Genomic DNA, 26,766 nt, shown 5'->3' on the forward strand with positions numbered 1-26,766 from the left:
TTTTACATTAATATTTCCCCTTAAAATATTATTAATATTTTAAGTGGAAAATATTAATGTTAAAATTATTTTACATATCTTAATATAATCTTATCTTTCGGTTTACAATACTGCAATGATGCAGTAACAATCTTAAGTCAAAAAATATTAAAAATATAAAAAGAGTTTCACATTTATATTTTCACATGCAAGTTTAAAATTTCAAATTCTGACTAAAGATTGTTTATTAGATATCATTTTTTTCTGTGGAATATCATGCACATATTAGTTGATCACCAGCAGACTATTAATATTCATGTTCTTTTAACAAATATTAAAATTATTTTGAATGTGCATTCATTAAGTTCCAAAAGTAAACAAATAAACCTATTCAGATGAAATAAGAACATTTAAATAGTCTCAATAAGCGGGCATGTCTTCAGTCGCTCAGTTATGTCATACCACACAATTCTACTCTAATCGATCTCTTAGAGTCAGTGTTTTAAGTGGCATAGAAGCTACAGAATGGCCATGAACCAGAGGCACAATCACACTGTCCCACGTGAAAACTCCTTTCACAGGCAGAGCTGTTAGCAGAAGTGTAACACAACGCAGGGCGAGCCAAAGCACACAGAGTCAAAGTACAGCTTGTTCCATCACCTGCAAAGTCTAGCCTAAAAGCTGCCTCCCAACAATCTCTGTTTGTGTTCTGCATGTACTCACTGCTGCAGTGCTTGTCCACTCCATCACCCTGAGAAGCGCTTAACCCCGCCTCCTCTCCCACAGGTCTCCTGGTCGCCACAGCGCTCGGAGTGACGGGCGGCTGCGCTGTGGTCAGAGAGCCTGCGAGAATAAGAAAACATAAGTTACTGCAGAGACAAGGACTGAACTGAAGAAATATCTGACACATCAGACAATATGCTAGCTAAGAAGGATAGAAAACGAATCTGAAGTTTTTTATTTGTATTAATTAAATTATTACATTTTATAGTTGGCAAAATTTGTCTTTATAGTATCAGACTACTTTTTTCTCAGACAGTATAAATGACTCCTTACACATGAAAATATATGGCCTCTTCAGAGGAGGTTTCAGAAAGATGGTCGCTCACAGGGGGATCATCATCATCATATTCTACAAAATCATCTTCTTGCCTGCCAAATGCTAATATGAAAAAAATCCCAGAGGCTTACACTGAAGAAGGGATTCAAGCCAGGACTAGAAAACCATAAAGACTTGGTAGTGGGCTTTATCACACAGTTGAGAACTTCTTAAAGATCCCATTAAATCAGGTTTTGAAGCTGTTAGAGCATGTCTGTTGTTATGCTAGTACTCGTAAAGCAAGACTAAATTCACTTCAGCTAATAAAGTTATGGCCTCTGGGAAAACAGAATGGAGATATTGATGACTCATCCTGCACTCACTCATTTTGTCCAATCAAACGCACTCTAGATGAATAATTTCCCTGCCCTTGATGCCACCTAGTTGCCAACTAGCACCATTAAATAGTAAATCATGCTGGAAACAAGGAAAGAAAGGAAATAAGGGACAAGCCTAATTATACTTCTCTGTTTTACCAGAAAAAAAAAAAAAAGTCCTCATCGAGCCATTTCATGGTGGTCTTTCATTCAGATGCAGCCCTGCTTCAAACTTACACACCACACAATACCAATAGCCATAACTTCTCCACTGCACCATATAAAATATTCAGCAGCACTTCTCTGGAGCAGGTCATTTTTTACCCCACCTTTTTCGTTCAACTGAACCTGCACAAAATGAAAAGGAACCGAGGGGTGGCCCAGAAGGGGGCCAATGCGAGATTTTCATTAAGGCAGACGCAAAATGAACAAATTACAGGAAATTATTGCGGGAGAAAAGCCCCCTGGTGATTTAAGGGTGCTGGAGGGACTGGTCGCCAACAATCTCACAACAGCCTTTAATATGAGAACTCGCTTTTTTTTCTGGATTTTTTTTTTCTTTTGTGTTTAAAAGTAAACTGAGAAACATTATGTGCCTTTGTGGATTAAACCCGTAATACTAAATGTTAGTGCTAATGGGTGTTGGCATGCATGTTAAAATTTAGGGCTGAATCCCTATTTGTATACAATTTTAAATGATACCCATAGGTCTCTAAAGGTTTTCTAAATTATTTATATACATGTATTTCCTTATTTGCATACATAGACAAATATTTCTAAACATACAGTAAGGCCCAAATCTACCCCTTAGCCCTTCCCCTCCATTTCGCGCATTTACGTGAAGGGGTAGGGGTGTCTCAATTCTCTTTTGGTTGGAGGGGTAGGGGTAAGGGGAAGGGCCAGATAGCCCTTCAAACGAAGATTTTTCGGGACCACACTTCAAACGAAGGGGTATGAATTATCTCGGCAACATGGCTGCTACAGCCAACAAAAAGACACCTAAATGTAAGCTTTTTTTGCCATAAATAAAAGATCTGAAAAATAAACTCCACTACTCCACTACTCCACTACCTACGTCATTATTTTTGTGCCGCCTCTACTGCCGTGACTCGTGAAAAACTTTTTCATTCTGCGTCGCCCCATCAGGTAGTGACGATTCTCTCTGGCTAATCTGTGATCAGCAGTTTACGCGTCACGTTTTGGTACACAACGTCAGTCTAGCTCAAAGAAACCCTGGGCTAAGGACAGCCTGAAGTGCTGTGTCACCTCTCTTCCTGCAGGACTCCTTGATCTCCTCACACATGCGGTCAAACTCAGGGTCCAGTTCAGAGGCGATCATGGCGTGCGCAGTATCCTTCATACTGCAGGCCCTGTGGCGGATGATTTTATCTGTGTGGAAGCAGAAAGGAAGGCCACAGTCAATGAAAAATTCATTTGGGTAGATGAAGGAGGAGCCACTTTCTTGAAGACTGACAATATGATTTCTGGGTAGTAGGGCTGCAATTAATCGGAAAAATAATGAAAGTCACATTTACAGCTGCCACAATTAGCTAATAATGAAAAAAAAATTACAAGTTACAACACGACCAAACTCATACACACCTATTATAATCAACAAGGTGTAGACACTGCATAAATAAGTTTTGTAATTATTCCAAATTTGAATAGCAGTTGTTTTAAAGTATATTCTATTTATGGGAAAGAATAATTGGGATTGCATTATCAATGGCAAATGATATTAGATATTTTCTTATATGTTATAAGTAATGCATTATTTCACTAGTTACTTGATAAAAGTAATGTCTAATGCATTACTACAACACTGGCAGCGACCACCAATAGGAGCAAAGAAGTTTATGCACATAATGAACCTAAATGGCAATGTTACGGAGTACAAAAAAACAAAAAAAACATTATTAAATAACTATATAAATATAAATTATGAAATGAACAAGAACAAGAAAAGAGGCGCAACAAATCAAAATCTAATTTGGTGATGTAAATCAAGCAACGGCTCACTGTAATCGATTAAAGATTCACTGAGGAAACTTAAGAATCTGCTTTTTTATGCGAGCATCTGAACACACTTCTGAAGCGCTCCGCAGGAATCAATCGAAGCATCTCTGTTTACAAAAACACACTGGTGTGAGAACAGGGATTACTGTGTTTTCTCAAAGATCTCAGAGCTACCATTTGTATTCTATCCTTATTTTTTCTCTCTCTATCATTAATCAAGCCACTTTCATACATGTAGGGAGGGAAAATGTGTGTGTGAGAAAAGAGAGCACGTTACTGGGTAGTCCTCATTACTCCAGGACGGGCTGGAGGTCAGGATCTGGCAAAGTTCGCCTCTTAATTGGAAGATGGGCCTAATTAAGCCATCTAGAGCGAGTGAGAGGACACGCTTTACTCCAGTCAAGGATATAATGGCAGGCTGAGAGGAAGAGAGTGTAAATACACTTGTTTTGACTTTCAAAGCTCTGCACACAGATCTAAGGCTGCTGGTGCCAAAACTGACAATTGAACAAATGGTCCCAGGAGAAATTAAATCAGTGGTGCTCAGTCCAGATCTTTGAGATCAACCTTCACACTGAATTTGCACACTGTTTGCAATAGAATACCAATTTACTCCTTATTGGGTCCTGCACAGTATATACTCCACATTATCATGAACTAGTGTTGTCACGGTACCAAAATTTCAGTATTCGGTACCAATACCAGTGAAAATTCACGGTTCTCGGTACCAATTTCGGTAGCAAAGCAAAACACACAAATTGCTAATTAAGAAGAAAAAAAAAAAAAACAACGCCATTCTTTATACTTATTTACAATTGTGTTTAAAGTTTTTCTAAAAGTAATATAATTATGAAAAATAGTAAACAAGTTTCTCAAAAATTTAATTTGTCTTTTAATTAATTAAATTTAAACACATTTAATTTTTTTTGTAAATAAAGGGGATTTGCTATTAAAATTATAACATTGAAGAATTATTGTGTGATTTTTTTCAACAGTAGTGGCAGTATCACATACATTCTACTAAATAATAGTAATATTTCTAGCAAAATGCCTTTATGTAAAAATGAACTTTTTTGACGAGTTACCATGAATTATTTTTAAATTGACACTGGTTTTACACAAATGAAACGGTAAAATGCTTGTGAAGTGACTCAGAACAATTCTGGTGATGTTATTTATGTATTTATGTCCTCATTGAGACGGCAGATGCTGAAATTACTGCAAGCGTCATGCGCTTCAGTCTATGTAGTAAACAAACCATTCATTCATTCACACAGAGACGCGCAGAACATGCAGGATTCAGATTTCAACCAACTTTTGCGGCTTAACATTTACAGATACTGGTCCATATGGAGATTTGATTTGATTGATTTATGCTAACTTTGACAAATTCCGTGACTGTCCATATTAAAATGTAAGTTTCATTTTCATGACTGGATTTTGAGTTTCCGTCAGCGATTTCTGCTTCGCGGAAATCAAGAACCGAGTTGACTGGGTACTTGGTACCACCGGTACTTAAAGAAACGGGGACCCTGACATTTTAATTTTTTTAGTACCGACTTGGTACCGAAGTACTGGGTCTTTTGACAACACTATCATGAACTATAAAAAAAAAAAAAAACTATCAGTTTATATATCAGCATATTTTATTTCAGGTAACAAAAATTAGCAGCAATATATATCTACACTATTTACACAGTTTTTACTACATACTTAAAAATATATACAGTACTTCTCCATCCCCAGCAAAGTACATAGTTCTAATTTGAAGGATGTGAATTGGGATGCAGACTTGAAAGTTGAAGCAGTTGGTTTAGAACAGGGCTGGAAGGAAACTCAGCAGGGAGGCTGATGTCCAGGGGCAGGATTAGGCAGCTCAGAATTAAATCATCTGAATTAGAAGAACCTTAAAACTTGCATGCTAAGATGTGATTTTGAAACTTCAGCTGGGGTATGATTTCAAAGCACACATTTTCTAGGAATCTGACTTTCAAACGACCGCTGAGAGACCCTCTTGAATGAAGGGAGGTTTCCCAACTCCGCACTGGATCCGCACAGCACTTTAAAGAAAGAAGTGAAACTCAAAAAAAAAAAAAAAACACGCAAGTGAACAAACAAAATGATTACCTATATAATGAGGGAAAGGACACCTTAGATTTTAAGAGCAACGTTCATGCTTGACTTGTGAGAGTAAAGCTTAACAAATGGAATTTTGACAGCTTTTAAATCCCATATTCCCCTGCTCTAACTGGACTATAAAGCTTCTTTCTGTTTCCTTATTAAAGTAGCTAATTGCGTTTTGTCTCATTCCTTCAGTGGCTCCTCTGTGGATGCTGCATTTAAACAAATGACCCACGTTCTCCCAGCAAATGAGCTACTATGATTTATTCATAGGCACCAACTGCATTTAGCCAACAACCTTTACTGGCTGACCAATTAATCCAGACGACTGGGAGTTAAGTCCTGACAAAAGTGTTGTTCAGAAGTAGCCAGCTAGCAGACTTCAATTATATAATATAAAGTTGTCTTATCTCACTTCGCCCACAAACAATTATGTGGAAAATCACATGACCGTTTGAACAGATTTTTAGTATGAACATGTTCCTGTTGTTTTAAATAACGCATGCTTTATGCACGCGTTATACAGGTTCACATCTGCAAAAGCTCTTTGCCTCATTTGATGGTGTTTCTCATACTATTAGGGTCAGTAAAGATGCAACATTAAGGGGCCAAATAAATACTGCACGGAAAACCCATCATCAACTTACATAAATTCACCTTAGCATTTAAGGCACTGTTTCCATGGCTCGTTTAATTCTGCTTAAGTTTATATTCAGTATACTATTTACATGTATGGCACATCCATAAACACCAATAAATATCTCACATCATTTTCTACACTACAAAGTGTCCCAACTGACCGACTATATGGCAAGAGAATAGCAAGAAAGTCCATTAAAGCGATGAATGGGTTTTATGGAGACTGCTCATTATAGTGCCATTTTTCCTCTGTGGAGAGATCAGCGACAATGATTTCCTGTGCCTTTTGAATAAGGAAAGGCCAATGGGTTAATATCTAGCTGCATTTATTTTCCTCAAATTCTCATATATCTCAGTGAAGGACTGACAAGTCTGGCTGATTAATCACTGATTTAGTGTCCTCCACACTTCAAGTACCGCGGTCGCTGCTGCCATTTTTGGTTGGTATCACGGTTTCTGAAACTCTACACGAAGTACTAGAGATGTGCACAACTAACTGACTAGTTCTGGTCAACAAGTAAAAACACTTTTTGAATGTCTGAAATGGATTTGTCTTGTATACCTATATAATTTGTTTTACATTTTATGTATACATAATTTTTGTGTCTGTCTCTACTGAACCTACTGTTTTTTTTTAATACAAGGTCAACATAAGATAAACAAACATCACATGACTTAAATATTCTGACTCGGCACCAACATTCACTGAAGTGTGACTTCCTTTTGCTGCATTTTTACGCTCTGTGTGAATATCCCATAACAAGTGATGTTATTTATCCAGCTGCTGTGTATTGTGTATTTACCTCCTGGATCCTTGTCTGGATTGTACTCTAACGCATTGCTGCAGATGAGGTCAATGTCCAGTAGAAAATCCTTGGCCACCATGTATTTGTGAGTGTCGATCTTCATCATGATGGTGGACAGGTCCATAGGCTGTTTGATAACCTCGAGGTAGTCTGAAACCTAAATCAGAAAAATACATAAATACATTTCACAAAAAATAAATAAATAATAAATAAATATATTTTTTATTAAAAATAAAAAATTTTTATTTTTAACATTAAAAAAATTATATATTTTTTAATTAAAACATACATATATATATACATACATATATATATATATATATATATATATATATATATATATATATATATATATATATATATATATATATATATATATATATATATATATATATGTATGTATGTATGTATATATATATATATATATATGTATGTATATATATATATATATATATATGTATGTATATATATATATATATACATATATACACATACATATATATATATATATATACATATATATATACATACATATATATATATATATATATATATATATATATATATATATATACACATATACACACACATAATATACACTACTGTTCAAACGAATTAATCTATAGTGACAGTAAGGAGTAAGGACATTTATAATGTTACATTTACTTCAAAAAAAGCTTTTATTTTGAACATTTTATTCATTAAACAATCCTAAAAAAATAGATAGTGGTTTCTACAAAATAAATAACTACATTTAGTTGCAGAACTGTTCTCAACATTGATAATAAGAACTGTTTCCAGAGCAGCAAATCAGCACAATAGAACGATTTCTGAAGAATCATGTGACACAATATTTCACATCACATTAAAACATTTAAATGTCACACATAAACCGTAAAAATCTTACTGAGCCCAAACTCTTGATTAGTAATATATTAATATATATAACATTTTAATGTATATTTTCTAAAACTGTCCTTTTTGTATTGTGAAGAATATAAATTACATAATTTGCATAAATATATCCCTTTACTCACATCACAGGAATGAAAATTTAAGAGAAATCCTCCTTTATGAGAAGATATTTTGCATTGTAACATTATTTCCAAGATAATTTCGCAACACAATAAGAATCCGGATCCATGGGACATGCTCTTGATTCATAATATGAAGGCTTTATGAACGTCACCATACAACAAACTCAAAAAGCTTTAATAGATCAGGGCGAAAATGTGTCGTACTCCGTATTCACAGACACACCGTCCTCCTTGTTTGCTTCTTATATTGATGAACTTTTTAATTGCCTTCTCAAATTTACTGATTCAGGTAACGATCCTGCCCGCAAGCTGTCATATAATGACAATCATTTGATTTGTTTGGTCTGGGGGTTGCTAATAAACCATAGGTGCCTCTAATTAGATGGTAATATTGAATGGAGTACAGACCTAAAGGCATTAATCATACAGCTGCTGACTTGCAGTAACAGTAACAGCCCACCTCCTCAATGTCCACAGGTTTGCTGAAGATCTGGAAGCGCTTGTCAGTGGCGAGCCGCTTTGTGACGTCCCTGAGAAAGAGGCGGAGCTCGCGCAAGGTGTTCTCCTCCTGCTCCTCCAGTCGCCGCTGCTCCTCTGGCGAGAGCTGCCGAGGACCGGGGTCTTCAGCAAGGGTCAGCACCTCCAGAGCGCTCACTGAAAACACAAAAACGGGAACAAACCCTAAGTACAGTACTTCAATCTACAATCATGAGGTATTAGACCGTTCTGATTTCATTCTTTTTCAGTACTTCTGAAGGAGTAAGTAAAGAATCACTTGAAACCAAAAAAGATCTTTGTATTGCCTTTTTAATGGTTTTCAATGTTCATGCATTTCCTCTGGACAGAGGGATCAAATTAATCAATGCATGTTTTCTATACTAAACAGACACAAGGTAGAATTTATTGCATCTGCAGTTAACTCTAGATTTTTTGCAAAAGACACACAATAATAAAGATCAATATTTAACTACATGTATTTTTTTCCATAATATTTGTATTTTATTTTAATTTTTTAAACACTTTGAAATACAGCCTTTTACAATCACAAAAAAAATTTACTTCCATACAACCATAACACTGTTGCTTTTACTCTAGAAAGACCAAATAAAATGTTTAAAAAAAACTCAACACTGAACAAAAATGCTTCTCCTGTTTTTGCCCATGGTAATCTATTCAAAACTGAATTTTACAATCATACTGAAGACAAAATTAAACCAATATATGTTAAAGACATTATTAATTCTACAAGGTCTGCATTGTCCACAAAGATTAGTCATCCACTGTTAAATCCAAATTCTTTAATGTAAGTAATGAAAGGACTCTGTTTTCAAATACATGCCGTTTAGCCTTTAATATTTAAATTATTCTCTAATGGGAGGCTAGATTTAACTAAATATATTTAATATTTAAATTCATAAATACAAAATCACAGACTTAAGTCATTAAGTCATCCTAGGTGTTTATGACTTTCTTTTTTCAGACAAATTCAGTTGGAGTTATTTTAAAAAAACTGTCTGATCTTTCAAGCCGTTTGATGCAACTTACCGTGTGTTGCACTCCATCGGTTAATGAGAAGTTTAATAGAAAGTTAAACCAAAAAAATACATTCTCACACAGCTGCAGGGGGTAAACAAAGGCCTCCTGTAGCAAATCGATGTGTTTTTGTAAGAAAAATATCCATATTCAAAATCCAATAATCTCTTTAATCTAATGTAGTCTAATAACATTATGCAAGAACCGTAAACAAACTTTTGTCTAGAAACTCAACCGGTTTTGATCTCCAAACCTAAATGTAATACCAGATGAAACGCTGAGCAAATGGTGCGAAACAAAGAAGAGTCAGATGACTCTTCTGAAACTGTGCCAGAGCAGCTAGAGGAATTACAAACACCCTGCGTTATGTGGATGAAGTCGAGAAACGCTTCCCACCACAGCGTGGGCTGCAGAGTATTATTGATTTCTGAAGAGCTCCAACAAACAACCTGACAGCTGCAGTAATTCAGGACTGAATCTATACAATGAACCAAATACACACTGCCAGAAATGACCAAACACACCAAGCGCTAATGTGGCACTGCCTTGTAAGAAAATATCGCCAACTAAAAGAAAAATCTTCTCTGTAAACAGGCCGAGAACCTTCTGCTAATCCAAAGATCTGGGAAGAATGCCTGAAAGTCGTTGAGCCACCAGCCTCAGCAATTTGCTTTGTGGCAGCAGCTAGTGAGCAGTCATGCTAACTGTGAGCATAATTATAGCTAATGGTTAAGGCCCGGTGTTTAATAGAGCCACTTTCTCCCACCACATATGCTACGCAGCCAAAGGAAGTAGGGTTTGTGTTTTATTCAGAGCGGCCTGTGGTCGGCCCACGGGAGGACCCCTGCTCTGCATCAATGGGTCGTGATGCTCGCATTTCCACTTGAAAGCCATTCTCTGCTATAATGGCTCCAGCTGTGAGGGAGCCGATGAGCATGGCAATCGACCACAAGGAGAAGATATCCAGAAGAGAACATCAGGAACACCCAGGACGTGCAATTTATGCATAAGCAGAAATAGCAATTCTGGAAGAGCAGCAGAGGTGATGGAAGTAATCGCAATTGAGAGAAGTTAATTCAATGACAGCAACAGTAGTTATCAAAACCAAAAAATTAATTTACTCACAGTCATGTCATTCCAAAACTGTATGACTTTCTTTTGTGGAGCATTAAGGATGATATTTTGGAAAGTGCATTTCTTTCCTTACAATGTAGTGTTATTTTAGCATCTTTTATGTTTATTATAATACTAACACTTTGAATTAGCTTTTAATTGTATATTTTCAGTGTTCACTTTGTTCACATGGCACTTGAGGTTTAGGGATTTTGTGAAGTGATTTTGTCATTTTTGGATGGACAGACAGACATACACAGTGTATATAGTAAATCTAATACTTCAACTTATTTGAAATTGAAGCATAATTTTTTTTTTTTTTTTTTTTTACATTTTTCATCTAATATTAATATTATATTTTAATGCATTGCAGGGGTTAAAGTGGAAAAAAATCCTGAGCCTGAACTTTTTTTTTTGGGGGGGGGGGGGGGGGGGGGGTGTTGGAGAGAAACTCCACAGGCAGACTTGATTCAAATATTGACGATAATAACAAAAATACAGTAACAAGAGCTTAAAGTGCTTAAAAAAAATGGTAAACAGAGTGACAACAGTGTGTCAGCTAATAGTTGCTCCCGGCTAGAGACCTGCACTCCTGCACACCCACCGAGTGCGGCGCGGGACAATATTTGATGGGTGAATGCGGACGCGGGCGGCAAGATATTACTGTGTACGGGTTGTGGGAAAATAAAATTATTTGCGGGACTCCTGCAAAGTGGAAATATGTAACAAAACACAATAACTACAAACAAATAGACCTTTGTTTATAATAAAATAAAATAGACTTTGCGGAATGGGAGGATGCGGATGATACCGTAGACAGCGACGTGTAATTCGATTCCGAAATGGCGATATATTTAAATGCCAAGTTGGATGGATTAGAAGCACACAGACCTGATGATGTCCTCCACTGGTGGAAAAGACGAATTTCCGAGATTAAGCAAAGTAACACGCCATGTACTTTGCATTCCAGCTAGCGCACCATCGGAGAGGGCTTTCAGTATTTGTGGTCGCATACTGGAGCAGAGACGGATTAAACTGAAGCTCTCAACACGACATGATATTCCTGCATTGGCACATTAAGTAGTCATACAGTTTTTTTTTTTGTCAATTCAGTTTATTTTTATTTATTTATTTAGCTAAATATTTAAAATTGGTCTATTTTGTTATTGAGGAATAAGGATATTTTTCATTAAATGTTTGAATGAATTGCTCAGGCCCCATAAACTACTTTTCCTTTGAACATGAAATAAATCCAGGTTTATTATTATTATTATATAATTTATTAGGCTATATAGCCTAATTATTATAGGTATATATATTTTTATTTACATTTCTTACTTTTTTACTGTATTTCTATGTTCTAAGATCCTTGTTCATGTTCATACTTTTAATTAAACGCAAATAAAATGAAACATTTGTTTATTTTCCGTTTCTTTTTTAAATTTATATTCAACAGGGGAGCAAGTGAAAAAAATAAAAGAGTAGCAGGCAGAATATGCAATGTATTAAAAAAAAGAAAAACTATACTGATTTTGCGGGCTGGACGAAACTTGATTGTTTGCGGGCGGGAAGGAAAAATCCTCTCTACTCCCGGCAACGTCGTGGTAAGTTTGAGTGCACGGGCAGCGGCTCTATGACCAGAGTCTGGTGCTGCGTTCCAGGCAGGTTTTTGAGCTCGTAAGTCACCATTTCAAACCACGACTAACGACTTTGTACCGTTCCAGGCAAGTCATGCCAAACTTTCTGAGCGCAAGGAAATGTAGCTAGATTATTAATTTTATTGCAACATTACATTGACCTAAAATCTATTTTTCAATGTGTACCACTTGCATAAACACTGCATCCGTAGGCAGTGTTATCCGTAGGGGCTGTCACTGTTGTTTCGCGTGCTGTGTGACCTCGGAGTACATCGATCTAGTACGAGTTCACGGGTGGGAAGTCACGGGTTTGACTGCCGTTCCAGTGCACTTTCACGGGTTTAAGGTTGGAAAAACAAGGGTTACGGGTTGCCTGGAACGCGACATAAATCATAACGAGCAAGCACTTTCTTACCGCTGCTGGCATAACATTACAGTAGCTTTCTCGAGCAAATCAGGCAGAAACAAGTGGGCTCTCTCAGTTTCTAGCACCAACTGCCAAAAAGCGCCATTTATTTTTGAGTCCTTTATCTATTGCTAGGAGTCTAGGACATCACCCCCAGTCTGCATAAACTTGCGCTCCTTTTTTTTTTCTCCGACAACGCTAACGTGACATTGACGTATGGGCGTCAATCATACTGTGTTGCAAGGACACGCCCTTCTCTGCTTCTGTTAGGCTTGTAACGTTAGTTAAAGCTGCGTTCCTCTCATATGATTGGTAGGTGAAATAAATTGGATCGAAAATATTAAACTGCATGCGCAGGCTCTCAAATATTATTATAATTTTTTTTTTCCCTCATGGCCACACGCCGGAGATCCGGCACGGTGCAGGAATACTTTAAGCCCTGTGCATTGTGATTTTGCTGAATTTTTTATAGTCTTAGTTTTTAGGATTATTTCAGGTCTACATCCCTTTCAATCCAATCAAAGTTTTATTTGGACTGAGCTGAATCAAATTGACTGAGTTGTTTACAAAAAGGTTTTCATTCAAATTGAGCCATCAATAACTAATTATTTGGGTGCATGTAAACAAAGCAAATAAACGTGGACGTATAATGTTGTCTTGGACCCCACTGACTTTCATTCTTCAAAATATCTTCTTCTGTGTTACACAGAACTAAGAAAGTCATACATGTTTGGAAGAACATTAAGGTGAGTAAATAATTTTTCATTTTTGGGTGAACTATTCCTTTAAGAATCTGAACCAAACCAGAAGTGAGGGACAGTGTGAGGAATATTAAAGTCACAATGGTAATAAATGACATCAGCATCCAGTCAGACCATTACGTCTGACACCCTAGAAGACCAAAGGTAGAGACATAAGGCACTTTAACATACGCCTTTCACATGCTAATGGCCTCATTAGTGCCCAAGCTCAAAGTGTGTGTAGCCCCTATCATTCTTCTTTTTCTTGCTGAGAGTCTATGGCAGTCAATGCAATCGTCCTGTGAAGTTTCTTCTTGTAATTTTTCTATAACTTGGTTGCAAATCTCTGGTCTGGTCTCCATGAATTCCTATTATATACTGAGTCATATGGACTACAAGGTATTTTGAAACTATTTCTGAAATAAAAATAAAATATCACCATGCAATGAGGGTATCTGACCATATTTACTATGTAGCTTAGATTTCAACACAATGTAACAAACATTGTTCACGGTGCTTGGCCCAGATCATAGCTGTCTGCAGCTGCATTTACTCTAGTAGATTAAGAAAGTTGTTCAAGTGGCACTGACACTGTTGTCTTACAAAAGGTAAAAAAAGTTTAAATAACAAAAAAGGGGATTTAACTACCTCCAGTCAAGAACAGATAAATCTATACTTCTGCATTAAGCACAGTAAACACTTACCGGTTTTCCTCCTGCTGGGTGGTGCCTTGGCTGCCTGCACAAGAATGAGGTCTGAAAAAAACTTCCTGCGTGCTTCTTCTCCCGGCATGCTTAAACAAACCACCTCCCCATATGAACGGCTGAAGATGCATGTCAGCTGTAAAAATAAAATTAAAAAAAGATAGCAAAATTTAGAAAGAAAAAAAATTTGCAGTTTGTAATTTAGTCAGCAGACTGAAAAATACTAAAAAATAACCTTACATATGCTTTTTAACAACAAAACAAATTAGACACACACATACATACACATATATATATATATATATATATATACACATTATATATATACACATTATATATATATATATATATATATATATATATACACACACACATTATATATATACACATTATATATATATATACACATTATATATATATATACACATTATATATATATATACACATTATATATATATATACACATTATATATATATATACACATTATATATACACACATATATATACACACATATATATACACACATATATATACACACATATATATATATATATATATATACAGTACAGACCAAAAGTTTGGACACACCTTCTCATTCAAAGAGCTTTCTTTATTTTCATGACTATGAAAATTGTAGAGTCACACTGAAGGCATCAAAACTATGAATTAACACATGTGGAATTATATACATAACAAAAAAGTGTGAAACAACTGATAATATGTCATATTCTAAGTTCTTCAAAGTAGCCACCTTTTGCTTTGCAGTCACCTGAAATGGTCTTCCAACAGTCTTGAAGGTGAGATGCTTAGCACTTGTTGGCCGGTTTGCCTTCACTCTGCGGTTCAGCTCACCCCAAACCATCTCGATTAGGTTCAGGTCTTTCTTGATTTATTTTTTTTATTTCGAACAACAACCAGAAAAATAATAAAAATAAAAATAAAGTAAAATATGAACATACAACCATTGTGTTACCACATAAACGCAATATCAAAAAAAAAAAAAAAAAAAATTACATGTGGTCGAAAAGGAGCGGGATGAAGCAAAAAGCTTGTTTTTTCCCACCCCTTATATAACCATACAAAATTCCATCATATATGAATTATCCCACCACATACAACATATCCTTATTGAACAACAACCATTAAACAAATACATTAAATAAATAAAAAATAAGAAAAAATATCTTATAAGCAATTTTTAACCCACCCTCATTATTCTTGTTCCACCTCATAACCTTTTAGTAACTCGATTTTATACAACTTTTTAAACTGTTTAAAGTTTGTACAGTATTTTAACACCTGTTCCAACTTATTCCACAACCTAACCTCACATATAGTGATGCACATACTTTTCAGAGTAAATTATTTCTTGCTTTAAACATGACATGTACCGTCTTAAATTTAACCAAATCAATAAACTTTAGTATATAAAATTTCAAGAATAGTGAATTTGTGTGTTCAAGATATTCTACATTATTTATAATTCTGATTGCTCTCTTTTGTAATATGCATAACGACTGTAGGTTGGTTTTGTAGGTATTTCCCCAGATTTCCACACAATAACTTAAGTATGGCACTATGAGTGTATTATACAGAATATAGAGTGATTTATTATTCAAAATATATCTTGTTTTATTTAATATTGCTATAGTCTTTACCAGTTTTGCTTCAATGTGTTTTATATGTGGTTTCCAGCTAATTTTGTGGTCTAAAATAACACCAAGAAATTTATTTTCGTAGACTCTTTCTATACTATTATTAATTTTCAATTCTATTTCAGGTTTAATATAATTTCCAAATAACATAATCTTTGTTTTAGCTATATTTAGTGATAATTTATTTACATTAAACCAGCGTTTAATCATTTCATTTGCTATTGCATTCGAAAGCTGCTGTTCAATTAAGTTATCCCCTGAACAAAAAATATTTGTATCATCAGCAAACAAGATAAATTTGAATATATTTGATACTCTACAAATATCATTAATATACATTATGAAGAGTGTTGGGCCAAGGACCGATCCCTGAGGTACTCCACAAGTTATATCCATACATACAGATTTTTGAACACCGATTTCCACAAATTGTTTCCTGCTTCTCAAATAGCTACTTACCCAGTTCAATCAAACTCCTCTGATTCCATACCTCTCTAATTTATGTATTAAAATATCATGATTTATGGTATCAAATGCTTTCTTTAAATCTATAAATATTCCTAACACATATTTTTTAGTATCTATACAATTTGTAATTTCCTCAATTAATTCCATTAAAGCTAAAGATGTTGATCTGTTTGTCCGGAATCCGTATTGACTCTCCTCAAGCAATTTGTGTGTTTCAATAAAATTATCTAATCTTTCTGTAAACAGTTTTTCTAGGATTTTGGAGAACTATGGAAATACAGAAACGGGCCTGTAATTTGTGAAAAGGTGTTTATCTCCTGTTTTATATAATGGTATTACTTTCGCTACTTTCATTTTGGCTGGAAATTTACCAAGTTGAAAAGACAAATTAGCAATATGAGTTAATGGTTCTGAAATTTCTTCAATCACTTTTTTTTACTAAACTCATATCAATATTATTCCAGTCCACAGAAGATTTATTTTTGCACTTTCTTACAATGTCTACTATCTCGTTCCTTTCCACTTCTCTTAGAAAAATAGAGCTTGGGTTTCTATCCCAAAGATCCTCCACCACCCCTGCTGTCGTTTCTGAATCATTTATTATTTTTGCTAAATTTGGTCTCACATTTACAAAAAATTATTGAAACCATTAACCACATCTTCTTTGTTTTTTATTATCTTATCATTATCAACAAAATCATTCGGATAACTTATATTTGTATTTTTTGTTTCATTTCTAATTATACCATTTAGAATGTTCCATAAACCTTTCATATTATTTTTATTAATCTCTAATATTTTATTATAATGTTCTTTTTTACACCTCCTCATAATACTAATTAATTTATTCTTATACTTTTTATATTTATTTTCAGCTTCTTGGGTGCGATATTTAACAAAATATCTATAAAGTGTGTTTTTCTTCTTACAGGCATTTAATAAACCTTTTGGGATCCATGGACTATTTGTTTGACTACTATGCTTGTTTCTATATTGTTTTATAGGACAGTTTTTATCATACAATGATGTAAAAATATTTAGAAATTCATTATTCGCTTTATCAATGTCATCCACTTCATATACTATATTCCAATTTTGTTCCATTAATTCACTCTTGAACGCATTTATGTTTTCTACAGTTCTTGCTCTTTTGTATGATGTGATATAACTAATATCATTAGGTTTTCTATACTTACAGTGATAAACAATAAAAACAGGTAAATGATCACTAATGTCATTATATAATAGTCCACTCTCTATATTGTCATCCATAATATTTGTAAATATATTATCAATTAATGTGGCACTATGAGATGTGATTCTACTGGGTCTACTGATTGTTGGATAACAAACCCATGCTATACATTATATTAATAAAATCTTCTGTCAATTGGTGCTTTTTTGGATTTAATAAATCTATATTAAAGTCTCCACATATGAACATAGTCTTTTGCAATGTTTTTGTGAATAGTTTTTCCATCTAATCATTAAATAATACAATGTTTGATCCAGGGGTTCTGTATATACAACTCGCAACAATGTTTTTTGGCTTTTCCATACATATTTCTATTGTAATGCATTCCAACAAGTCATCGACAATTGCTGTCATACACTCCACCACCTTATACTTCAGACTATTATGCACATATACTGCCACACCTCCTCCACTTCTATTCACTCTATTTCTAGAATTCAATTCATAGTCCTCAATCTCAAAGTCCACCCCTTTTTCATCACTAAGCCAGGTCTCTGAAATCGCTATGATGCTAAATAGATTCTTTAATTATCTTAAATAATCTTTAATGCTTTGGAAATTGGCATAAAGCTTTTCTACTATTAAAGTGGATTATTGAAATATCTTGCTCTAGCTGGAAGGTTATATTGAATTGCTCATCTGTATAATATCTACAACTGTTATTAATATTAATAAGTTATTTTCCGGATCAATGTTATTTTCTATATCTTGCATTTTATACTCCGTATATACAAAAGTTTCTAATCCCGATGTACCTAACTTTTTATTTTCAACAGCTGACATAGTTGTCATTTTATGATCTTTTCATTGTTTCTTTACTCCTGGGTAATTCGCATTACCTTGTCTCCTTTTCCTTACTGATATTTCTCCAGATCCTCCAGATCCCTAATAACTTGCACTTTGGCTTGCTCTGGTGTTCTATTCGTCTTGATGAATATTTTACAATTGGATGTCCATGTGGATTGTATTTTTTTCTGTCTTCTAAGGAGTCAGGCCTTACTGGCAATGTCAGCGTTTTTCTTTGTCAAGTGTTCATTCAGATGCACATCCATGCCCTTCAGCCTTCTTCCTTGTTTCAACAGTTCCATCTTATGTTTCCTGTTAGTGAACCGAATTATTATGGCTGGTTTGTCCATCTTATTTCTCCGTGGGAGAGTATGACAAGCTTCAATGTTGTCCCTGTCCAACTCAATCCTCGATGAGTGGAGGAACGCCGTCACCTCCTGCTCCACTGATGCAGCGTCTTGATCACTCGTCTCTCCTTCATTCCGTGCATAGCATAAGAGCGAGGTTTGATCTCCAACCCAGTGAGTATAATGTCATTCATTCTGGTATATTGTTCCAGATCGGCCATTCGGTTTTCCAGTGACATTATCCACTTTTCTTTTTCAATGTTTTGAAGCCTGAGAGCTTTAACTTCCTCCACCAAGCTCATGATGGTTTTCTGCTGTTGTCTTACAACAGAAACCTCCTCCGTCAACATGTCGAGAGATCGCTTTATATCGTCAACCTCCTCGGCATGCACTGGATACTTTTTAGGCGGCATGACATCGTTTTCTCCACACAAACAACAAACAATTCAACCTTCATTGAACACAGGTCCTGAGAGTTCGGAGGTCCGGTGACTGTGGAGGCCAGGTCATCTGGCGCAGCACCCCATCACTCTCCTTCTAGGTCAAATAGCCCTTACACAGCCTGGAGGTGTGTTTGGGGTCATTGTCCTGTTGAAAAATAAATGATGGTCCAACTAAACGCAAACCGGATGGAATAGCATGCCGCTGCAAGATGCTGTGGTAGCCATGCTGGTTCAGTATGCCTTCAATTTTGAATAAATCCCCAACAGTGTAACCAGCAAAGCACCCCCACACCATCACACCTCCTCCTCCATGCTTCACGGTGGGAACCAGGCATGTAGATTCCATCCGTTTACCTTTTCTGCGTCGCACAAAGACACGGTGGTTGGAACCAAAGATCTCAAATTTGGACTCATCAGACCAAAGCACAGATTTCCACTGCTCTAATGTCCATTCCTTGTGTTCTTTAGCCCAAACAAGTCTCTTCTGCTTGTTGCCTTTCTTTAGCAGTGGTTTCCTAGCAGATATTCTACCATGAAGGCCTGATTCACACAGACTCCTCTTAACAGTTGTTCTAGAGATGTGTCTGCTGCTCGAACTCCGTGTGCCATTGACCTGGTCTCTAATCTGAGCTGCTGTTAACCTGCGATTTCTGAGGCTGGTGACTCGGATGAACTTATCCTCCGCAGCAGAGGTGACTCTTGGTCTTCCTTTCCTGGGGCGGTCCGCATTTGAGCCAGTTTCTTTGTAGCGCTTGATGGTTTTTGTGACTGCACTTGGGGACACTTTCAAAGTTTTCCCAATTTTTCGGACTGACTGACCTTCATTTCTTAAAGTAATTATAGCCACTCATTTTCCTGTACTTAGCTGCTTTTTTCTTGCCATAATACAAATTCTAACAGTCTATTCAGTAGGACTATCAGCTGTGTATCCACCTGACTTCTGCACAACACAACTGATGGTCCCAACCCCATTTATAATAAGGCAAGAAATCACACTTATTAAACCTGACAGGGCACACCTGTGAAGTGAAAACCATTTCAGGTGACTACCTCTTGAAGCTCATCAAGAGAATGCCAAGAGTGTGCAAAGCAGTAATCAAAGCAAAAGGTGGCTACTTTGAAGAACCTACAATGACATTTTCAGTTGTTTCACACTTTTTTGTTATGTATATAATTCCACATGTGTTAATTCATAGTTTTGATGCCTTCAGTGTGACTACAATTTTCATAGTCATGAAAATAAAGAAAACTCTTTGAATGAGAAGGTGTGTCCAAACTCTTGGTCTGTACTGTACATACATATACATATACACGTATATATATATATATATATATATATATATATATATATATGTGTGTGTGTGTGTGTGTGTGTGTGTGTGTGTGTGTGTGTGTATACATATATATATGACACTGTGAAATCCAGGCTAAAGTCTTAAAATCTAGTAAAGAGAAGTATCAAAGCTTGATTTCGACCATTATTTTCAATACGATTTCAATGTACTTTGACCTTACTCAGTCGATATTAAAGATTTCAAGGTTACATTTTTACAGAATGTTCTTGTTGTAGAAAACAGTAAATCACCTATATATATATATATATATATATATATATATATATATATATGCTTTAAGTTGAGCATCAAAAACAGTGACTCATGAAGTCAACATATACAAACTGTGAGAACGTCTGCCATGAAAATAACACTCCAAATCACCCATACTGCTCTTCAAATGCTGCCAACCAGCAGGGATCAAATCCCTGGGACTCCACTAAAAAGCATCACACATCTCGCCAAAAAGTGAACCAGCCAACATACAAACTCATTTAAACTTGTGTTGAACCCTGTCGATTTGGTTTTCCCACAGCATTCTTTGTTCTTGTGCGTAACACTTTTTTTTTCTGGTTTCTACCCCGAAAGCACATTGCATGACGGGCTTTGACTCTCGAAAATATTCTCCCGGCATGAAGCATTGTTCTGCTCAGCTTGAACTATGAAAAGAAAGTTTGTTGGTAAACATACAGCACTTATAAGGTAAAACCCAAAGCAGTTAGAAAATCAAACCGATGTTATGTGTTAAGACGTCAGATATTTTAAATGTTCAAATAAATAATTTAGTATAATCATTATCATATGTCATATTATACTTATTATATTATTTTATACATATATACACACAGAGAGAAATACATTAACACGTTAAAACGGATTAACATGTTTTATGCATAATTTCCCTCTGATTTTATCACCGTTTAATGATCAGAATAGGGTTACAACTCGGTTTTTAATCAGCCAGTGATTTACTCTAATTTTAGGGGTAGTTTTACAAATTCGGCTATAGGAGCAAAAAAACATGGTGTTTCAGCAACACGTCCTACTTGACAAAATCATGGCTGCCGTCAGTCAGCCAATTAGAAGAGCAGGATAACAAAAGGCTTTAACGAAGAGTGATTTGACGGAACATAATGAAAGGATGGAGAAGAAATGTGATGATGCACGCATCCTTCCTGACAGCCAAAGACTCGTGCATGAAGAGAAATCCTGAAAATAATGACCAGAGTTTGGTGCACATGGTCACAGGTGTCATTGAAGAGTGTTTTAATGAGCAGTCTCATATTGCTACATTCAACTCTAATTTCACATGGTAAAGTGTGCTGTGCCAGTCCAATTACTGAAGTCTGGGAGCGTTTTTTTTTTTTTTTTTTACTGAATCAGCAGTTTAAACTTCACTGTAAGTCCGTGTAAGTTTCTTCAAGACTGCAGCAATCAGGACAAATTAATTCAGGTAAAGGCTAAAGACTCCTAAATATCGGATAGCTCTCATATCTAAGCGCAAACTGAGCCACTTTAAGAAGTCTCCAGGGCTCCCAAAATATTGCAAGGCAGTGACAGATTTAGGAGAGAATTTCTCCATAATGAGGACCCGCAGAGCACTTTAAGTTCAATTTCCAATCATGAGCAGGTATTGAAGATCCAAACAATCCCTCATCAACTGCATTATTTTACGTCTTGTTTCCACTCAGGTTGCTTTCAGACTTCTTTGGTCCAAACTCTTGAGGCGAGATGAAGGGAAGCAAAGCAAGTAGCCCACAAAAGAGCCAGGCAGTGTTTTTATGATTTGTCTCAGAGCTGATGGAAGCCTTGGAGACTAATGCAGATTCTGAGAGGAAGAGAGCTGAGAGACTAAATAGGCCTTTCAACTCACCAGAGAACAAGGCATCCAGAGGAAATGTGGAAAACACATTTCTCCTCTCTCCCTGTCATTCTCTTATTGACGCATGTTTCATCTTCACTTCAAATGAACAACAAGCAGATAAGAAACTGATAAATAATACAGTTAGGATTTGCAAACCGGTGTGATATCTGAATTTAAAGTCAACATCAAAGGACATACACAATGAGTTTTACTTTCATAATGCAACATTTTCAGGATGCTTTCAATTAAGAGGTAAAAATGAAGTTGTGCTATATAAATACGTTTTAAAAAAGTTATTTCAAACCATGGTGTCAACTTTGGACGATCCCCGGGGGGAAAAATGCCCCACTGATTGAAACTTAAAGGGATATTTAATTCAAAATTGAACATATTGTCATTATTTACTCACCCTCATGTCATACAAAAACACGTGTGACTGACTTTCTTCTGTGGAAAAGATTTTGAAAGTTTTTTTTTTGTCCATAAAATTAAAGTCAATGAGATGCAATGTAATTTGGATGCCAACGTTCTCCAAAATATCTTATTTTGTGATGTGAATTAAAAAGTTTGAAACAACATTTTGGGCCTAATTTTCCCAGTTAAAAAATGCTTGAAAGAAAATTTATTTTGTGGGGAAAAAAACTGTGCTGGAGTAACAAGAAGAAATAGAATTATACTGATGATATATTCGCTAACACTGAATCTTAGAAACTTTCAGTACTGCATGTCAAGTACATTTATCTTGTTTAGGATTTTTAGATATTTTAACTGGATAATTAGCCAAAAAAGTTTGGCATTTTTGTATTTTTATTATTATGCTGCATTGAAAAACAAGTATACTAAAAGACTAGTAAAACTTAATGCAAGTAAAGCTGAAATATTAGAAAGTTGAAAAAAAAGGTCACTTTTAAAGCCAACTGTATTGACAGATTTAGTCACTGATGTTTTTTTTTAACCATATATAGTTTATGTTTTATTAAAATGTTCACTACCCATATTGACTAAGATTAAAACAATTACAAAATTACATCGACAGATAAAAAGACATCAGGCTGTTCAACGCAGACCCTGTAGGTGTTCTAGTGAACTAACAAGTGCACACTGAGGTGTAACCTTACACTGCTGGAGCTGACTGCAAGCAGCCCTCCTACATGCGCTGGCATGAGCCAAAACTCTTCCTGCACCCGAGCACAGGGCCACGTACCTTCTCCTTGTGATCTACACCACCTGCCCCCACTGCAGATGCTGTTTACAGACAGAAATGGCATCTGGCTCTACAGCTTTCTCTTTAAGAAATGTGAGGGAACGGACGAGTTGAGAGATTTTTAGTGGTTATTTTGTTCCCCTTTCTTTTAATTTATCGGTGGCCTCCCCCCTGACGTGCAGTGCTGCAGAGAGGACAGCTGTCTCGCTGAACGTGCCAGAAGCCCAAGGCCAGTGCAAACTGTTCTCGAGCTTCTACTTTGCATATTTGGGATGCACTTAATGCGGATAAGCTCTGGGCTAATGGACTTTTTAAAATCTTGAACCAAAGTAGGTTCAATATCTTCTTACTTAAGGCCTACTTGAGGTGAATGGAACGGGAAATTGTATCTTAGGTATGCCGTTTTTTTAAATATTACAACCAATCTGTCAGCATGTTGATTTCGTACAGTTAATATAAGTATAATTAATATGAGAAAAAGAAGGAGAGATTGAGTCATTTTTTTGTTTTTCAAAAAGCATGTCAAAATGGAAAGCAAGCCCAATCACAAATAAATCTTTGGATTGTTTCAAAGATTTCACCAAAACAACCTGGTCCGAATGAAAATAGTCACTAAATCAACTGCAGAGTTATGATCAGCTCATGCCATTCACATAATTTTGACACTTCATTTTTTTCAATAAAATAGGGCTGCACAATGCTTATAGCACAAATTTGCAAACACAACAACAACAGATTGTTGGGAGTCAACAATCTTCCCAAATTTGTAATGAGAAGAACTTGTGAACCAGCTGTTGTCAACAAAAGAGAAGCTTTAATTGCTTTCTGCCAAAAAAAATACATTTGAAACCAAAGAAAAAGACAGTCATAAATATTACTATTGAAGTTTTACTGTGTAATGTAAATTAAAATGATTAAATACTTGATTTTTAAGTTTACAGTGAAATATGAAAATTTCGATATTTATTTTGATTAATATAATTTTTTTTATTTAGTAATAATTAACAAATTACATAACAATTTTGACCAGAAAACTCAAAAAAATTTCCTCAAATCATGGTGATATTTTGCCGAAATTAACTAAATAGCATTACTCATTTACATAAAAAACTTGTTATTTGTCTTATCCAGAGTTAAAATGGCTACGATAAACCTGCAACAACAATTTAGATTTAGTGCTGTCGATTTAATTTGGGGGGATATTAGCTATGATACGGTGATCACAGATAAAACTAACAGATTCCAGAAACCAGAATATATTAATCCATTATGTACTTCTTCCTAAGGGTTAATTTAAAAGCTGATCGCAGCCACTCTAGTCTATGCTTGTGTTTACACCAGACTCTCCGTGGCACTTTTCAAAAGCGTCCCAGAAACTGCTCTCCACACCGCTTCACTAAAGATAGGCGCCTGGTCTATTTCTGACGCACCTCGCGTCCAAACCGCACAGAAAATACAAAATAGAAGTAAAAAAATCATGTGCATTTCAAAATAAACACACTGTGCAGACTCCCAATCATATTTCACATTACTATATTCATGGTAGGAGGCCAGAAATAGATGACAAGAGGTTCATCCTTAAAGTTGAAAAACCTCACATTATTATATGACACCTCCGATCCTTTTTACAGGGACAATTAAAAAAGGGAAGTGGTGTGGAGTTTAATTGCAGTAGTTGCATGACTGGAATAAACATAATTAAACCGGACAAAACATTAACATTTAGCCAACCATGTTAGAACACAAAAAAAATCAAGAAAAACAGTGTTGGGCCATAGACTGTTGTTTTTATTTTCTTTACATGATTTTAAATATAAAATAATGAACAAATGTTGTGTTTGTGGCTCAGTAGCGGACTGCAAACGCATCCTGTGTGAAAGCTCAATGAGTCAGTGCTTCTTCTGCTCCACATACAAAACGCACACGGACTTCATACGCACTGCAGACGGAGTAGCCCATGTGTGAAACAGGCGGAGACTTTTTTTAAAGTGGAAAAGTGGAGACCTAATCGTATCGCGGCCATGGCCACAGACATACAGCATCGGTTGCTAGAAAGAATAAAAAGCAGCCCATTTTTAATTTTATTTTGAAGATTGTAAAGCTATATTTTTTTTAATTTGCACTTTATTTCAATTTTCATTTACAACTTATTTAATTTGAAAAATATTATTTTGAATTTAAGCAAAACATTTTATTGTTTTTATTTTATTTTTATTTATATTATTATTATTTTTTTTTTTCTTAGTAAAATCTTTTCATTTTGTTCTTGATGCAGATTGATTTGTTCCCTGAATTGTGTGTTTGGCATCTTGTTGTATGTGCAGGTTTATATACACATGAATAATATACTGTTAAACTGCAAGTGGAGTTACTGAATACAAATCAAACCAAGGGTGAGATCAATAAACCAATACAGTGCTAATATCTGATTGGGCCCTGGGCCACTTTGTACTGTAAAATTTGGGCCCCGACATCAAAAAGGTTAAGAACCCCTGGTCTAAAGCATGACTACCGGGTGTTTCATATAACTACCTGCTGACATCAGTGAAGGCCAAATACATCCTGATCCTTCACAGCACTCCTTTCTGAATTCCACACACAAACTCTCCATCTCCAAATCTCACAGGCCCTGGATTCAAGTGTTCATGAGTGGGAGCGGCCGGAATGGTTTATTCTAAGGGAGAATCTGACCATAGAAGCTCTAGTGGTGTTACTATGAAGCTCCAGTATTGATCGCAGCTTTAACACAGGACTCCCTGCCCGGATGAAGAGATGACTCTCACACCAAGGTAAGGGTGGTATGATTCAGAGCGAGGATGGTATGATTCCACTGAAGGGGCCTTGGGGTACATTTCAAAGCGGGAATGGGCTTTGTGGATTCAAACAGCCGATTCTCTGAGTTTGCCCACTTCACCATTCAAAGCCACTTCAGATCTTTCTGTGGTTGCCAAAACTCTGGGTTGAAGTCAACATAAAATGACAACTGCAACCCATTTTACTTTTACACTACAACATATTTCTGATTCAGTCAAGGACAAAAATAACTAACTAAATAAAATGTAGAGCTGGACTTAATAGTATCCATCAGAAATGGACTGAGTCATGAAAAGTGTGTGTTCTGTACGACAATTGAGCCACAGCAAGATTGTGGAGGAATACTGCTCCGTTAAGACTTCAAAAGACACACTTTAAGGAAGCATTTTAACCAGGATTTGCAAGAGGTGCCTAAATAGATGCTTGAATATTGGTTAACACTAGACA

The 26,766-nt window shown here is 35.7% G+C and overlaps 1 protein-coding gene across 2 annotated transcripts in view; it reads right to left on the minus strand.

The window, feature by feature from the left end:
• Positions 1-354: 354 nt before the first annotated feature.
• The window catches only part of LOC132106478 (ATPase family AAA domain-containing protein 2B-like), a 59,210-nt gene continuing 32,798 nt past the window's right edge, over positions 355-26,766 (minus strand). The window contains exons 20-25 of one of the 2 annotated variants that reach the window (XM_059512186.1): positions 14,148-14,283; positions 8,475-8,668; positions 6,975-7,134; positions 2,662-2,784; positions 703-822; positions 355-566 (exon numbers count right to left, since the gene is read on the minus strand). In XM_059512186.1, the coding sequence (XP_059368169.1) occupies positions 451-566; positions 703-822; positions 2,662-2,784; positions 6,975-7,134; positions 8,475-8,668; positions 14,148-14,283 (849 nt within the window). In that variant the 3' untranslated portion in view covers positions 355-450. The remainder of the gene's footprint in view (positions 567-702; positions 823-2,661; positions 2,785-6,974; positions 7,135-8,474; positions 8,669-14,147; positions 14,284-26,766) is intronic. The other variant, XM_059512187.1, reaches the window with a different exon arrangement.

The sequence above is a fragment of the Carassius carassius genome, chromosome 27, assembly GCF_963082965.1.
Source record: "Carassius carassius chromosome 27, fCarCar2.1, whole genome shotgun sequence".
NCBI classification, from domain to species: Eukaryota; Metazoa; Chordata; class Actinopteri; order Cypriniformes; family Cyprinidae; genus Carassius; species Carassius carassius.